The following is a 17896-nucleotide window of genomic DNA, read 5'->3' on the forward strand; positions in this document are numbered from 1 at the left end:
CCTGTCCACATCTTCAGGAGCAACAGAGTCAAACTCCTCCCATACAACCGTCTCAAGACCTGCTCCCGTCTCCTCCCCCTGGGCCAACCAGTCAGAGTCTAAGCCTTCTCGGATCCGCGCGACTTTGTCATACAGATACTGCGCAAAATCCTCGGCCCTCCCCTCCAGGGGGTCCCCCCCTCCAATTGAAGGAGAGAGCAGGTCACCCTGAAGAGGGCGGCCGGGCGATTATCTGATGACGCAATGAGTAAGGCATAGTAGTTAGTCCTAGCCTCCCTCATCGCCACAAGGTAGGATCTAAGATGTATCCTTACCTGTGCTCAATCGGATTCGGTTCGGCTGGCCCTCCAACTGCTCTCTAGGCGTCTTTTCCGACGTTTCATCTCTCTCAGCCCCTCGGTAAACCAAGGAGCTGGTCGAGATCTACGTCGGGTCAGAGGCCGCAAAGGCACGACTCGGTCCAATGCTGCGGCGGCAGCTTCTTTTCCTAGTGCAAAAGGTACTGTGATTCCAACCATTAATCACTTAAGTATGTTTTGCTCTCCTGATAGTGGCAACAGGCTACCTTATGGTATCTCTGAGATATGCAAGTCTGACTAGAGTACATATACAGGTGTGTTTCTCACTGGTAATATGAAATGTACTGCTGTAACACTAAAAAAGAGAATGAGAGAGAGAAAGACTCTTACTTTGCTTTAAACAAACAATGGACCTTTTTTAACACCCCCAAAGGGAAAGGGAAGTAACCCTAAATGATGGAACTAACATAACTGGGGGAGCTCCTATGGAGGAGACCAAGCTTTGGTTTCTATATTAAGTACAAGGAATTTATTTTTGTTTTCTCCTTTCTCCAGTACAGGAGACGGAGACTCCACCAATGGGTTTCCTTTGTCTGCCTGCTCTTGAGACCAAGTATGCAAAACTTGTCACGCCCCTTCCTACTGGTAACCCAGTCTTAACTTGGTCTCCGCTCTTGATGACTCTTTTGGCTTGGCTCTCTGCTAGATCAGGTTAGACAAAAAAACTACCATTGGTGAAGTCTCATTCTCATATTGGCTATTTCTAAAAGTTCGATATTTAATTAGTGATTGGTGTAGCTTCCCTCAGGCTGATAACAGCTTGTTTGGGGGGTGAGGGGTGAAGGGGGGGTGGAATCACCTTGCCCTCATTCCTCCCAAATTTTATAACCAACGTGGGGGGGGGGAGGTTGAAGATCAGCAGAGACCACTTGCTGATCTTGTCCTCCACCTGCCCAGTTTTTCCCCTCAGGGATCTTTGGGGGAAAAAGGCAAGACCAGACTCCTCTCAGGCCCCTTTCAGGCCTGTCGAGGTTCCTTCAGCCGATCGAAAACTCGCGGCCGCCATTTTGGCCGCATTTTCGGCGTTTTTGAAAGTTTTCTAACTAAATTCCTCACTTCCTCCTTGCAGCTAGCGTTCTATTAGAGTTTCCTTTTGGGACTTCTTTTGTCCCACAGGGTCTCTGGTAGATCGTCAGGGTTATCGGAGGCCTTTTTCAGCCTCCCAGAAGTCGCGGCCGCCATTTTGGCCGCATTTTTGGCGTTTTTAAAAATTCAACAAATAAAAACCCTTCCAGCTAGCATTCTTTTAGAGACTCCTCTGGGACTTACTCAGTTCCAAGGACCTCTGACAGTGCGTTGGGGGTGTCGGAACTCTATTTCGAACCCCCACAAAGTTGCGGCCGCCATTTTGGCCGCATTTTCACCCGTTGCCTTTACTTTACAAAAATATTCAGTCCTGCGGATACAGCCCGGAGCAGAATTTCCCGAGCCCTACATCACCCCCTGGACCTACAACAAGTGGTTGGGGATCTTGGAGGCCCGTTTTTGAGCCTCCCCAAAGTTGCGGCCGCCATTTTGGATGCAATTTGGCGACAAATTCTTCTTGCCTCAGCCTTTCTATCTTAGCTCATTGACTGCTAGCGCTGTTTCGTTTTCCCTGGGCACCTCATTAACCTACTGGGTCGTGATCTGTCCTTTTGGGGTGCCTTGGAACAAGGCTGCATAGAAGATCTGTTCAACAGCGTTGGGGGGAATACACTCCCTCACTTGCTCAACAGAGGGCGGCCATTTTAGGCTAGTCAGAAGTATTTTCAGGCCTAGCGGGCCTGCCAGCAAAATTCTCACGAGGCAAATTGCATTACGGGCTCTGGGTAGGATTTAACCTGGTGGGTGTTCACTGTTCACTTCACCCCGGTAGCCGCCATCGCGCTTTTAAATTATTCCAGGCCTCAGGGGCATCTGGGGCGTCCTGGTACTGTGGCTCCATTTTTCCTTTCTGGTGCACATCGCCTGGTCACCTAAGGCCTCCGGGAGGAGCCCAACTAGTGGTTCCAAACATGCCTTCGGCTCCGCCTCAACTACCGTGACCATAGTCCAGAGAGAATCATTGGTCGGGTGACCAGGGGGGCAGTCCACGCACTTGCTCCGATACCGCTTCCGCCAACGACTTGCCTGCCAGAGCTTTTATCTCGGCTTTGATTCTGAGATAGCTCAAACGGGATGGAGCGACCCTCGCTGCCTCAGTCCCCAGGCACGACTCCTCTGCCTCCCGGTTACGGCTGCAATCCACCTTCTACCCAGAAGGCAGCAGGCAAGTGCAAGGCCAAGACCAAGCACATAAGTAAGAAGCCCTCCAAGTTGGCGGAAAAGCAAGCCAGCCGTAGGCACCAGGCCCTGGAGAAGGAGTTCTCCAGGGCACAGAGGCAGGCCCAAATAAATTTGGATAGCATGGTGGCCAGCGAGATGGAGCTACCTCTGGGTCCACCGGCTCCTAGTCAGGGAGTATGGTCCATTCCAGGCATGCCGGCGGCGTCAACTCTATCCTCCGCCTCAGCCGATCATGCCGCCAATTCGGACGTCACCCCTGAGCCCGTCGCTTCTCTAACGCCCACCTTACCTAGGGGCCCTGACATAGGGGACATATTCTCGGACGGGCGTCTGGAGGCATTATTGACTAAGGTGGTGGATAGGGCTCTGACGCAGCGCTCACGCCCGCCTGAACCAACAGCCACTAACTTGTCCAATCTCTCAGGAGACTCCCCCATGGAGTGCCTGGCGACCGGGGGGCCTGACTCTCCGACCCAGTCCTCAGGGAGTGGTTACTCATCTCCTTATGAGGAGGAACCACCCGAGATTGCCTTTTCAGAAGATGAGGAGCTTCCACCTGAGGCATCTCCTTCGGGGGGATTATTCANTTTCTGCTGATGCAAGAAGAAAACCATAGAAGTGCAAACATTGACAGCTGCTAACAGTTTTTAGCAACATTTACAAATTTAGTCTGATTCTAACTTGTTTCCTCTTACGTCAAGGAAATTGGCAGATAGATATAAACAGAATTATTACTCGACTCATTTTGGTTATCATTTCATTTCCTTACCTACCACACATGCATCCCTTCGCACCCTACTTGAGTTATGTAAGTATTTTCAACTAATATCAATGGACTGAGTAGTGTATTTGAAAGGAAAGGGTTTTCTGAAAGTAATAAAAGGTTATGTACAAACTGAGGGGTCCTTGGTGCTCTCTGAGCTTGTTGTTTCGTTGCAGACACTTCATTACATAAACTAGGTAACATTGTCAGTGCTAGTGATGTTACTAGCACTAGCACTAATGATGTGATTTAGTTTGGGTAATGAAACATCTTCAAGAAAGCAAACAAGTTCTGGAAGCACTAAGGACCTTCATTTCAATTCTAAGCTACAAATATTCTCCTTTATTGATAATGTATAAATTATATATCTTCAAAAATTTGTATTAAAAAGTATTAATTTATTAGAAGGTATACAACTTATGTTAAAAATCTGTGGCCTTACATGGAGTACTCATATATGTGAGAAACTTACCATGGACTCTGGAAAAAAACAAATGCAAGACAAAGAATTTCATTCTAAGGACAAACATGGGAAAATAACAATTGTTTCAATTTATGCTCTAAATTATCATAAACAAAATCTTATGGGGTTTTTTTTCAATTTCTTCTTGAGTTTGCAGTGGAAGAGGTTTCATTCTTACATATAGCAACAGAATCCCTTCTTTATATTTCAACAAATGTAGATCATCTAAAAGGACTTTGGCCAAATTCCCCCCAAATCTCAGATGATATTTTGCTATTCTGTCCCTCAAATGCACATAGATACAAATATCCCTTAAAAAAGAAATTTGCTTATGATTTTTTTGTTCATAAAACGTATCCAAGAATAGATTTGCTTTGGATTTCTTGCTCATTGCTTACTAACCTTATAAATGTAGAAAATGCACCTTTCACTTAGCAGATCATAATCCAGTAATTATCAGTTTACACAGAGGAACTCTTTGCCTGGAAAATGTGCAGACTTAATGGTTTATCATTACAGCAAGAAGATATTAAACTAAAATATCAACATATACCAAACAGCTTCTTCCAAGCTAGTTTAACTCTGATGAATTCTAGCAAATCATTTATGAGAAGATCTTTATTTCCTTAGAATCAAATAAAAACTGCTATTAAATCAGAAAGCTATATTAGTAAATGAACCAAAACAACTACTATAGAAATAAGATATAAGCAGAATCCACTTTTAGATGCAGCACAAAGGATCAAAGTGATTTTTTACCAACTGGATTTAATGGATATAAATGGTAGCAAAATGTAACAAACTTGGCTTATCAAGTGGAAAAAAGAAGACAAATGTAATAACAGATGTTTCAACAATGGAGAAGATACATCAATTTATTAAATATTAAATAAAATATTATTCTATTATTACTGTATACAACAAACAGATACCAAATCCAGAACAAACTGAAAAATATTTAAACACAAGACAGTTCACCAAACTTATAGATCAACACAGGAAGTTCTTAATAAACCAATTACCAAAGATAAGCAGAACAGATTGAAATATATTTAGTTAATACTATGGAGATGTTTAAATGAATTCTTTGAAGAGAATGCATTAAGGTTTCTAAGGTTTTCTTTTCTTTTAAGTCAATAAAATGCTATATGTCTCCTATACTTTGATTACATCACTGAACAGTGTGTAAGAGATATTTTCTTTTTGAAGATGGTAAAGAGTCTCTTTTTTCCCCAAAGAAAACTCAGTTGCTAGTATGAAACATAGCATTCACATAAAAAGGGAGCTGCAAACATTGCCTTTTATTTTATTTTTCAGGAAAATTTATTTCTTCAAATTATAATATGCCTCTAAAAATGCAGAAGTGCTACGTTTCCCAGTACTTGGCCTTTAAATGACTTACAACTACCGGTAGTATGCCATACTCATACTGCATAAAGGCAGGGGCTTTGCCATTTCACTAGTCAAAATGACAAAATCAATACACAAATGAAGTGGATTGCCTTTTACGTCAGCATGCATTCAGGTTTTAGTCATGCTTGCAGCAAAATGGGGGAGGGGAGAAATCAATCCATTGCAGAAGAGTTGTTATATACAGCATTAATGTGGAAATTAATACTCATATAGCATTTTCTTTTCCTAGTGCAAAAGGTACTGTGATTCCAACCATTAATCACTTAAGTATGTTTTGCTCTCCTGATAGTGGCAACAGGCTAGCTTATGGTATCTCTGAGATATGCAAGTCTGACTAGAGTATATATACAGGTGTGTTTCTCACTGGTAATATGAAATGTACTGCTGTAACACTAAAAAAGAGAATGAGAGAGAGAAAGACTCTTACTTTGCTTTAAACAAACAATGGACCTTTTTTAACACCCCCAAAGGGAAAGGGAAGTAACCCTAAATGATGAAACTAACATAACTGGGGGAGCTCCTATGGAGGAGACCAAGCTTTGAATTCTATATTAAGTACAAGGAATTTATTTTTGTTTTCTCCTTTCCCTCTTTCTTGAATTACAGTTGTCTGGATCTTTTACTGTTATCAAATAGATTTTCAGATTTGATTGCATGAAACAAGTCAGTGTGAAATATAATATAAGCCCAAATATTACTTTTTTCTGATTTAAAAGAGAAAATAAAAGGGATTGGAAATTGCCTATACATTGTACAGTTACAGCAAAACAAAACCAAATAAACTGTAATGGTCATATTAATAGAAAATACATTATTATTCTAACCACTGGTGGCGAAGTGGTTAGAATGTAGTATTGCAGGTAAACTCTGCCCACAGTCTGGAGTTTGATCCTGATTGGCTCAAGGTTGACTCAGCCTTCCATCCTTCCAAGATCGGTAAAATGAGGACCCAGATTGCTGGGGACAATATGCTGATATTTGTAAACCACTCAGAGAGTACTCTAAAGCACTATGGAGCAGTATATAAGTGTTATTGCTATTTATGCACCATATCCTTAAATCTGCCTGCTATCCAGAGGATCCCACTGCACTTTACAAGTCACCAAATAAAATATACAGTGAATTCTAGTCTCGCCTTAGGCATGATGAGCCAGTCCTTCTCTCTCAGTCTAATTTACCTCACAGAATTGTTGTTGTGGGGAAAATAGGAAGAGGAAAGAGTATTGTGTATATTCGCCATCTTGAGTTATTTATAAAAATGGTAAAGGTAGGATATAAATTAATTAAATTAAATTAAATTAACAAGAATCCCTAATAGAAAGGCACTTAAGTGATCAAAAGCATGATCTGGCTCTGAATGCTACATTTTGAACATAAGAAAAAAAGCAAGTGTTCAGCTAGAGCCGAAAGGCTGGGGATGAGTCAGGTATTAGCCTGTCCTTCAGGGAAATTATATTCCAAAATCATGGTGCCACTAAATGGATTTCCCATATCTCCACTTAACATAATTATCCCAGTCAAGGGACGCTAAGAACTCCCCCTCCTGGGTATATCTTAAAATACCAGCAGATACATCCTAGAACTGCTTCTATATGCTGACATCTGAAACTGTTATCAGCATCATCAATGAAAAGTTGAAATTCAAGCCGATCTTCGAAGAATGTTAAGGATGGGAGCCTTATTGTTGCATTCTGTTCAGTTACAATCTCCAAGCTACTTTCAACTATACCTATGAGGAAATTTTTTTAACACTTGCAGCAGAATGAAGACATGATTGTGAACCACAAATGCAGATGCTGTTTTTAATGCTTCCTTGAATAATATTTTTTAAAGCAATGCTGAGGTTCTTATATCCTGTTTGAAAAAATTTTGCAGAGGGAAACAAAGATGGTTGAGAAGAAAATATGTGACCACCATGAGTAAAACAAAAGCTTAGTTCAGGAAAACAGAAAAGTGCAATATAGAATCTCAATACTGTCCCATCTTGACTTTTTTGGGAATAAGAGGAAAGGAAGGGAAAATGTTATCAAGCTTTTTCAAGGTTTATGTTGTTGTAGTCTGTTTCAATAAATTGGAGAGTTAATATGTCTTGTACTACATATTTGTTTCTTGACACATAGAATATTTATTTCATAGCCCTTTAGGATACCCATGTTGCCTGGGGAGAAAAATAATGTTTTATCCACAGTGGATAAATATTTACAGAATGTTTTTTTCTTTCCCTACTTTTTAAAAGCCATTTCCTATGAATTGCTGTTTTTTTTTTCAATTTCTTGCTCTCTCCTTTGTTGGATCAGTCCCCATAATTTCAATGACCAAACTGATTGGAGAAGACAAATCTAAAAAGTGTAAATCTGCTTCAAAATCACTGAATTTCAAAAGCATTGTCCTTTGTTAAGATTTTACAGGTACCCACTGCCTGTGTCAAGATATAATTAGAAGAATGCAACTAGGAATAATGTGAGCTATTATGAAACATCCATGTTAGTAACAACCTCTGCAATAATGTTTTAAATAGAGAGGAGGAGCTACAACAACTCCATTAGAAGATGCCCTATTCCAACCATAGTAGTTCAGTTCAAACCTAAGTGTTTTTTTTTTTTTTTACCTTGTCGTCAACATTAAGTAGTGGGGTTCTTTCATTTGACCCACTCGGTAAAACAAAATTGGGGTTGTGATGTCCAAATTAACGGTTAGAATGATATTTCGTGTCGACGATTCTATTTTTATCACTGTGTTATAATTAAAGTACCGAAGTATACTGTTTTGATTGTTATCTTTTATATTAGGTCGAAATGTGTTGGCTAAACAATATTGTCTCTCATAAGTACCAGCAACAAACAGCATCAAGGCCAAATTTAAACTACTTACGCTCAGAGCTTTTTTTCTCATAGAACGCCCAGAACGGAGTTCCGGCACCTTTTTTGGATGGAATCTTATAGGGTAGGCAAGGCGGGTTGTATGACATGTGTGAGTTACGGCACCTTTTTTTTTTTTTTTTAGAAAAAAAGCACTGCTTACGCTTACTGGCAATCAAAAGCAATAGAGGTGTGTACATCCACAGACATGTGTGTGAATGATTGTGACCCAGATTTAATAAGTCATTCAAACTGCACTCTGAAATTTCATGAGTGGATAGGAGGAATGATATGTGGAAGAAATGGACCAATGACACAAAAAACATTTCATTTTCTTTGCCCCCTGTTGTAAAGCAAGTTTTCTAGCAAAAAGCAGGTGAGTAGAAGGAAGGTTTATTATTACTTTAAACGTAATTGCTCGTTATGCATGGTGTGTAGTCCAATCCATTTTATAATTCTACAGGCATGCATATTATTACCTACACTATGTATAAAATGTATTGGTAAATCAACCATTTAGGTTAGTGGTCCTTAAACTGGGGTGTAATTCCCCCTAGGGGTGTAATTTGGGGATAATGTGAGAGTAATGGGGCAATTTGTAATTGCTTTTCAGTGAGTCAAGAATCCATTTTCGGATTGCTGTCATGAAGATGTGGCGTGAAATAACAGAGTTTGGGTATTTTTGTGGGCATAATAACATTATTTGAGACCAGAAAAATATTGGGCCAAACAGTTTAAGAACCACTGATTTAGGCTGGGTATATGTAGTAAATCAAGCTCCTAAAGGAAAGAAACACCATACATAAGATTCCAGGAGTTTTATGCTCCTTAATATGAGATCAGTATCAAATAGTTTCCAAAGAGTTTTCTCTTTATTAGTAATCACTTTAATGATCCTGGATCAATTGATATTTATATTGATACACAAATGAACTGCTTTCTAAAATATGTACATAAAGAAATCCTTTTGCCATGAATATTTTTGTACACTTTATTTCACCTGTCTCTGAAACAATTTCATATGCCAGCAGAAATATAATCCAAATCTAACTGAATCAAGTGTAAAACCTGTGATGGTTTCAGTGTCAAACTCATCAGGATTTGAGGAAGAAAAACAGATGGTTTAAAAATGGGAAAATGTGTCCAAGTCTATCAATTTTTCTGTGGAATACTAAATATTCAACATTAATATTTATTATCTTATCAATAGAAGATAACATACTCTATTATTCTAAACTTAGCATCCTAAAACATATTTACGTCATGAGGCGTATTTAAAGTTTAAATTTAAATAACTATCCTGGGCAGAAGATAGAATTTGGGATTTTTTATTTTTGCCAATATGTCTTTAGGTATCAGCAATGCTGAAATGTTTGTTCTTCCAAAACATTTAAGCTTTATTTTCAATATCATTATTCTTCTAAACCTCATGGAAAAATGAAAATATGAAACCTTCTCCCCATATCTACCTGTTATTCTGATTATATATTCATTTCGTGGATAAGCAATTAGCTGTGTTCAGTACTAAAGGATATTTTAAAAAAATAACAATTGCTATTAATTTTTAATATGAGATTAACAATGATCTGAATAACAACATCTCTTGTTCATTTGTGTTTATTCAATACTAAAGAGTCCTTCTAAACTAAACCTCTTCATTTTTTGTACACAGTATTTCCTCTTATTTAGATAACTGTCAGTTCTACTATATCTGTTAAGGGGCTAGAACAGGGGTCTCCAATCCCCGGTCCGTAGACCAGAACCGGGCCGCAGCATGCCAGCAACCAGGCCACACAAACAAGCAAAGCCCCATCGGCGAGATGCAGGCAGCACACAAAACCCCTCTGGTCCGTGGAAAAACCTCTCTTCACTGAACCGGTCCCTGGTGCCCAAAAGGTTGGGGACCTCTGGGCTAAAATATAAAATTGTGGCATACTAAAAATTGCCAGTTGACAAAAAATAAAGCCTTTTCTTTGATTATCTAAAAACAACATTCATATGTGAAATGCAGGGCGCATAGAAATATATTGGCTTTTCCAGGAGTACATTAGATCAAATGAAACTTACTACAATGAGCAAGGGCATCGAGCATAAAAATTCTTAATAATTTATCAGAGTAGAACTGCGTTAGACCAAGGCGAAGGCAGGCTTTCACTGGTTCACTAGGGGTTCTGTGAGAGTTTGTAAAAAAAAAACATTGCTTTTTAAACAGTGCTTTTTAAACTTAATATACTGTGCAATGCTAGCTGTGGAGATATTTTTTAATGCAGGGATTTCTTGAGAACAGAACATTATATTGCAAGGTTTCCTCCAGGATAAACAGTTGTGAAAGACTGAACCAAGGTGTATTCTGATGTAATAGTTTCTGCTCTCTTGATTTTGAATCTTTATGTATTCATTCTTTCTTTTGTCCTTTCTGGCACTTCATAAAATATTAGGCTGATATGTCACGTGCTTCACAGAGCCTTGAGCCTCATATTATCTATCACTCTGATGGCAAATCCTGTCAAGAATATATGAAAAACTAAGTAAGAAAAAATGAAATGCAGTGGAAAAAATCAAAATGACCCTCAGATGAAACATTGTGCATAACATTCTACATGGGATAGAGAAGATAAATTTAGGTCCCAGGGAGGGTTAAATACAATGCTGGCTTCTATTTAAAAAAAAGAAGTTCAAAGAAGACAAAGAAAAAACAAGGTAGCCTCCCTGGAGAAGGCAAAATATTTGCCAATGCAATTCATGCAGTAGTGGTGCTACACAGATATATCGAGGCACACTCAAAACTACTCATGCTACTGTATCCTGGACTAGCCAAAGCTTCTGAGTTGTCCTCAAATACAGCTTCATGTAGAGCATGTTACACTAATTCAAGCAAGAGTTCACCGAAGTATGGATGACCATGAGCAAGGCCTCCAAATCCAGGGACAGGTATAATTAGCACACAAGAAGGATATGTGCAAAGGCCCTCCTAACCACGACTGTCACCTACCCCTCAAGCTGGAACTATGATTCCATGAGGAGCCTCAGATTGCATAGCATTTCTGATTAGGGAGAATGGCCTCATCTAGAAGATGAAAAATCTGTGGAACTGCTACTCAGTTTCATCAGGATTATGACTAAGCTTATTCCTCTCTATACAGATCCTCATAGTCTCCAGATACTGAGACGAAACACTGACAGTATCACTTGGATGACCAAGGGTTGAGATGTATCCATTGGTGGGATTCAGCCAGTTCACACCAGTTAGGCAGAACCGGTAGTTAATTTTTTGTTGCCCAGGCCCAGAATGGACTTCCGGAAGCGGCATCCACACAGAGAACCGGTTGTTCACGTATTTGAATCCCACCACTGGATGTATCATATTGATGATACCTAAACCCAAGTCCCTGGATGAACTTTCCTAGCAGTTCCATGTAGATGTTAAGTAGGAGAGGAAAGAGTGTCAAATTCTATAAAATTCCTTTAAAGTAACAACATAGGGTTAGATTCATAACAATATTCAAACAAACACCCAATAAAAACAAAACAAAGAGTACCTGGTTTCCTTCATTGACCACTCTGCGATTCTGAGACTTCTTCAAATCTGTGATTCTTTTAATATTTCATTTATCTCTTAGTGTATTGAGAGTCGGTGTGAGCTGACTAGAAACTACCTATAAGGTAAAGGGTTAATTCTTATTTTTGTAGGTGCTAAAGATGCCTTCAGACAAAGAATTCACAATATCTCCGAGCATCACTACACAACTATTCTGTCATTTAACTTAATTTCTTTTCTGGGGAAAAAAAACCCTATCATTTTCGACTGCAGATCTGTGGGTGGCAATGGCAGCAAAGAGGTACAAAAAACGAACTCTTTGCTGGTAGCTCTACAGAACTAATAGTAGGAAAAATGGGAGTTAAAATTAAATTTGTGGAATGTAACGGTTTGAAAGGGTCCATTAAAACCAACTGTCTATCAAAGTGCAGAAATTTAAAAGAAGGCATCCATGTGACAAAATTGACTAGTTCCATCTGACTACATTCAGTAAAATGGAACCTACTCTCTCTCCAAGATAATTGTTTTATTTCCTGCTCTTTCCTTATTAACTGCTCCAAATATTTGGATATTATCTCCCCCAACATTAAAAAAATCTACTTCCCTGTAACTTAAATCTATTATTTTATTTCCTATATTCTGAAGCAATAGATAATAGTCTTTATTTTCTATGATGTCATGTCCATAAGTGACTACAAAAGATAAGGGGCAAGTGACAAAATACGTATCACAATGGAAACTGCATGTTGAGGATTTATAGTTACCCTATAATGCATAAGGGTGAAACTTGTGGGACGATTTCATAAGACGTTTTACCTGTTTGACTTAACAGTGTTTAGGAACAGATGTCTATGGTAATTTCTTTTTCCACTTTTTTCTTTTCAAAACAAATATTCCTAAATTGCTGAATTTCTCTTGTAAAAACTGAAACTTGGTTTCTATTTCCTGATCATACCTGTTCCTTTTCACTATTATCACTGGACTAGGTATACCAATCCTATACATTAGCATTAGACCTTTGTCATCTCAGTAAAGTATTTTGGTATTTGCCTATTAAGTTTAGTTATTTTCTGTCTTTTAGCTATTGTACTCAATTGTGTCAGTATCTATAAGTGCCCCATGGTAGAAATTTACTTAGTAATAACCAGGGCTTTTTTTCTCATAGAACGCCCAGAACAGAGTTCCGGCACCTTTTTTGGATGGAACCTTGTAGGGTAGGCAAGGCGGGTTGTATGACGTGTGTGAGTTCCGGCACCTTTTTTTTTTTTTTTTAGAAAAAAAGCACTGCTAATAACTCAGTCCTCCATACGCACTGGGCAACAACAATGCACTGAAAGGACACTAAGCTGGGTTAGATTTTTGCAATCCAGGCACTATCTGGTTACCTGCAAGGAAGTAATACACTAATCACAACAGAGATGTAGTGTGACATATAAGAAGTGAGTACGCTGATGTTTGGATGGAAACAATGGCCACAATGAAGATCCAAATTTGGTCTTTCTTTTGCCATTGTAATCATGTTATTATTGGAACCCAGCTATTTTTAGTAGAACAGAAAATTTTTGAGCAAAATTCCTTCCCCTGATGTAGAGTAATTCCATACTCCTTATGATAGGAAAGCTCATATTGCTTGACCTAGCAACATTTGTCCTTTTTAGTCAAACCAAACACTTTTTAATAAACATAATGCTACTTGTTACAAACAATAGCGACAGAAGTAAATCCACAGGTTTACTTTTAGCAAGGAGAAAAAAGCTATAAAATTGATCAAGCACTCAGCTTTCAGGAGAAGAAAGCAGTTTTGATAAATTATCATATACAGCAGTTTCCTTCCACAGTGAATCTCTGACTAAGATCTAAGACCACAGCTCTTTGTGTAGAAGCAGGTGAATAATTAGAGACAAATGAGTCTTGATATAGTTCCAAAACAAGAATAACACAGAGAGTATGCTATAGAGTTGGGTTAAATCAATGACCTTATTCTATTAGATGAAAAGCCAAGTCCTAACAATTGACCTTATAAAAAATGAACATACGGCAGAACAGATTTAATAAATATTGTAACTTGCCCCAGATCTTAATCGCAAGTATTTTGTAATCCATCTGTTCCTTTCTGTCTCTTAAAGCAGGAGCGCCTACATTCACAGTGAGACTATCAGTCAGTAAATAAATGTGTTTAAGTTTCATATTGCTTCCCACAATTTTATCTATTAAAATTATAAGTAGAATAGGAATAGCTAGCTCTATACAAGTAACTTCACAGACTAGTCAGCCTTCTAACTAATAAGTCTAAATTTACAAGTACAACCAAGAAAATAAATACACCATTGAACAAATGAACCCAGAGTTCTTACTCGAGGACTAAATGACTAGGCTCAAATCATTCTACTTTGGACACATTGTGCCAAGATCTAGCTCTCTGGTGAAGAATACTGGGGGAGATAGAAGGAAAGAGAAGAAGGTTACCAGCAGCAAGGTGGATGGATTCAGTTACAATGGTGATAAGTGCACCATTGGAAGACCTGAAAGAACAGGCTAAGAATAGATCATCATGGAGAAAATGTAGCTGCGTGATTGCTAAGAGTTGGAAATGACTTAATAGTACATAATAGTACATACTATCTGCATTTAGGAAAACAAACTATATTTGGGAGTGAAAATGACTTAATACAGATTACTAAACAATAAGAAGCCAAAAGTAAAACAATGTGTTCTGGATGGTGATTTACAGAAAAATCAAGATATAGCCCTTCCAGTCCCTTTACTATAAGGGTAATCTACATGAAAGCCACTTATTCTAGCCAACTATCTTGTCTGTTCTACATAAAAAAGTGTTTTCATTGATCAGATTTAATTTATTGCCAATTATAATTCTAGAGGTATGGTATAATAATATCCCTTTACAAGACTGTCTTTCTTCCTGCTAAGGAGGATCAACTGAGCCAGCTTCTCATATTTTACTAGCACTTCCTATATACTAATCTAGGCACGTCCACCTAATAATGTCTTTATTAATCGGTCCCTGTGTCAACCACATAAAGGAAACCTGTTTTTTTCTACAAGTGGATTTGTCTGTACAAATAACCAGGAGGTTGATAAGAATTCACAGGGTCAATGAAAACATCTACATAATGTACAAAGCATTTTAAAAAAGCAAATATCATATTAAGGATCATTAAACCAAGGATTAAAAAGTAGTTCTGTGCAAGGTTTTGGATTCAGTTTCAAAAGGGGTATGTGAATTTATCTGCACCTCTTTAAAGCAGTCAAATCTTTTCCTGGGATATGTTAGCTGCAGAGAACAGCATGTGATCCTGGGAATAGAGATGGCTGCTTTAAAAAGTTAATCTCAAAAGACATAGATATCTGCTCCTGATGCTGCTGATCATGTTGATGTGAGAACACTACCTTTGCTTTGTGACATCAAGGCATGAACAGTAGAGTAGAGCTTAAGTTGCAATTGATGTTTTGTCCCTTGCTTCTTCTAGATCAGTGGTTCTCAACCTTTTTAATGCCGTGACCCCAACCGGTCGTAAATCGAGGACTAAATCGGTCGTAAGTCGAGGACTACCCAACTGGTCGTAAGTCGAGGACTTTCTCTGCCCGGGAGCGCCGCGCATGCGTGGTTCCGCCCCCTGCGCCGGCCGAGGCATAGCTGGCAAGCGGCAGAGACAGAGCAGGCCGACCACCAGCTGGCCCAGCCCAAGGGAGGTAAGGCACCCGCCGGAAAAGGGGAAAAAAATGGCGGACAAAAAAATGGCGGACAGCCTTGCTTGGCGACCCCCATGAAATGGTCTTTCGACCCCAAATGGGGTCCCGACCCACAGGTTGAGAACCACTGTTCTAGATGCCTATAGACAAGAGTTCTATGTTTACACTCCCCTATTTTCCAATGCATCTTTTCCAAATTATTTCTGGAATGATACCTAGCAATATTAAAAATAAAAACCAAAATGCTTTTATATAAATCCATGATGTGCTCTTTACATGCCATGTACTGGCCAAACTATCCCATCCCTACAGCTAGAATTAAATACAAATAAATGCAATCAGAAGGGCAAAGTGAGCCTTTTATTTTTACATAATGGTTATTACATGCATGTTGTCATTTTGGCATCATTGTGGTTTTGCTTTGGATACACTGATAGGCACCTTCATGGGTCCAAGATTACTATACCTAGAGATCCAATTTTTACTGTAATGATTATTAATCAAGAAACCTATTAAGTTTAGCAAACAAAGCAAGAATAAACTTCTCAATACTAATTGTTTTAAGAATAAAATGGATTACCTCTGATTGGCCATTGAGGAAAAAATAAGCATGACTTATCTGAGACTTTAGTTTAATCTACAGGATTCTTTGGCCATAAATCATTACACAACTGCTGCCATCTATATCTCACTCATCTGAATCCTTTAATCACACACATACATGCACAAAGGGAACCACTCACTCTCTTTTGGTTACTCTGATGGCAAACACAACAGAACCCCTGGATATTCTCTCTCTCTCTCTCTCTCACGCGCACACACACACACAGAGAGAGAGAGAGAGAGAGAGAGAGAGAGAGAGGGACAAGGATCTTCTTTTGGCTAGTCTGGGGACAAACACAACACACCCCTTGTAATTTCATACAGACATACAAATACACACACAAAGGGGCCAGGGTCCCTCTTTTTGGTACTCTGATTGCAAACACCCTTCTCTAACAGCAGGTTGTATTTTATACATGAACGCATATTTAAACATAAATATGAAATTTCTCTTCCCCCACCCCCCGCAACTCGCCATAAAATATGGAGAACAGTTCCCAGATAACCGGCACCAGGGGGAGACCTCCTCAATTTCTGCAAGACATTACGCTTTCACCTAAAACAGATTTCTTCCCACGGATGCCCTTCTGGATAGGTACAGAACGAATTTCAGCAGGATTTTGTTTCGGTGTTGTTGGTTTGTTTGCTTGCTTTTTTTTTTTTTAACCGTCTAAATAACTGGAGACCTTAAGTTTTATAAAGTTATTCTGCTATCGTTAAGACCGCGTGCGAAAGGTCTGCCGAACGGCAGCCGTACCTGGTAAGCGTCGGGCACGTTGACGGTCTCGCCGCGCTCGGCCACATCACCGACGACGCCTTTGCCCCAGAGCTGCTGCATCTCGTTGGAGTTCTCCGTGCTGTAGCAAGGCAGCACCGGGGCGCCCCCGTGCACGTCGAAGACCCTGGAGACCAAGGTCTTCTTCCCCCCGCCGCCGCCGCCGCCTTCCACCAGGAAAAGGGAGCCCCTCTCGGCGTCCACCATAAGGCAGACGAAGATGAGGATCTTGTAGCTGAGCGCGCCGAGGTCCAAGTCGTTGGAAATGTCCTTGACGAGCTCCAGAAAGAACTGCCGCTCGTTGTGCTGCTTCAGGTAGCGCTTGTAGTCCAGGGCGGTGGGCGGACACTGGGGCAGGTTGACCCGGGACTCGAGCAGCGCGCTGAGCAGGTGCGCCGTGGTGGGCGGCAGGGAGCTGGCCTTCCTCAGCAGCGCCCTTCTCCTGGCGCTGCTCAGCGGCTCCTGAGTCCTGGCGTGGAGGTGCTCGTCGTAAGTCAGGTTCACGTGGATCGCCTTGGAGCGCGCGAAACTTTTCCGCAGCTCTTTCTGGGACGCTCGGTGCGGCAGCCCGCCGGCCGTCGGCTCCGGGCCGGGGGGGGCTGCGGACGAGGGGCCGCTCCGAGGCGAGAGGCCGTTGTGCTGTCTGCTTAGCTGCCTTTCCGCCCCGCCGTCGCTACAGTCAGGCGCTCCTTCGCTAAGGAGGGCGGTTCTCCTCTTGAGCCACTTCTCCACCAGCTCCGGGTGTCTGTCCAGGAAGCCTTCCACTGCAGCAAAGTCTAAGCCGGCGGGGTTTGCCATGATCCAGTAGCCTCACCTTCCCCACCCCCCAAGGAACTTTTTTGGGCGCTACTACTTATGCCTCGGGCCGCAATCTCCCTTATCATAAAGGCGGCGAGAAGTCTTAAGCCGCTAATTCCCACGTCCCGGAGAAGGTGCATTAACCCCTACATCCGAAGCCGTCCAGGGCGCTCCGCCGAATGGAGAAGAAACTCCGCGTTGAGCTCTGCACCTTGCTGGCCAAGGCTCGGCTTTTTCGCTCCATTTCCTGCTATTTCGCTAGCGATCGGCCTCTTCCCTGCCCTCGGCGAGCTCGTCTCCTCCTTTCTCGGTTTTACTTCGGCGTGTCAACATCGGTCGCGCGCGCG

General features: G+C 40.7%; 1 protein-coding gene across 1 annotated transcript in view; it reads right to left on the bottom strand.

The window, feature by feature from the left end:
• The window catches only part of LOC107299257 (dual 3',5'-cyclic-AMP and -GMP phosphodiesterase 11A-like), a 39640-nt gene extending 22091 nt beyond the window's left edge, over window positions 1–17549 (bottom strand). Inside the window, exon 1 of the mRNA XM_015828622.1 lies at window positions 16734–17549. Coding sequence (XP_015684108.1) covers window positions 16734–17549 — 816 coding nt within the window. The remainder of the gene's footprint in view (window positions 1–16733) is intronic.
• Between the last annotated feature and the right edge of the window lie 347 nt (window positions 17550–17896).

Source organism: Protobothrops mucrosquamatus, unplaced genomic scaffold (genome assembly GCF_001527695.2).
Source record: "Protobothrops mucrosquamatus isolate PMUCROS unplaced genomic scaffold, P.Mucros_1.0 scaffold4729, whole genome shotgun sequence".
Taxonomy (NCBI): Eukaryota; Metazoa; Chordata; class Lepidosauria; order Squamata; family Viperidae; genus Protobothrops; species Protobothrops mucrosquamatus.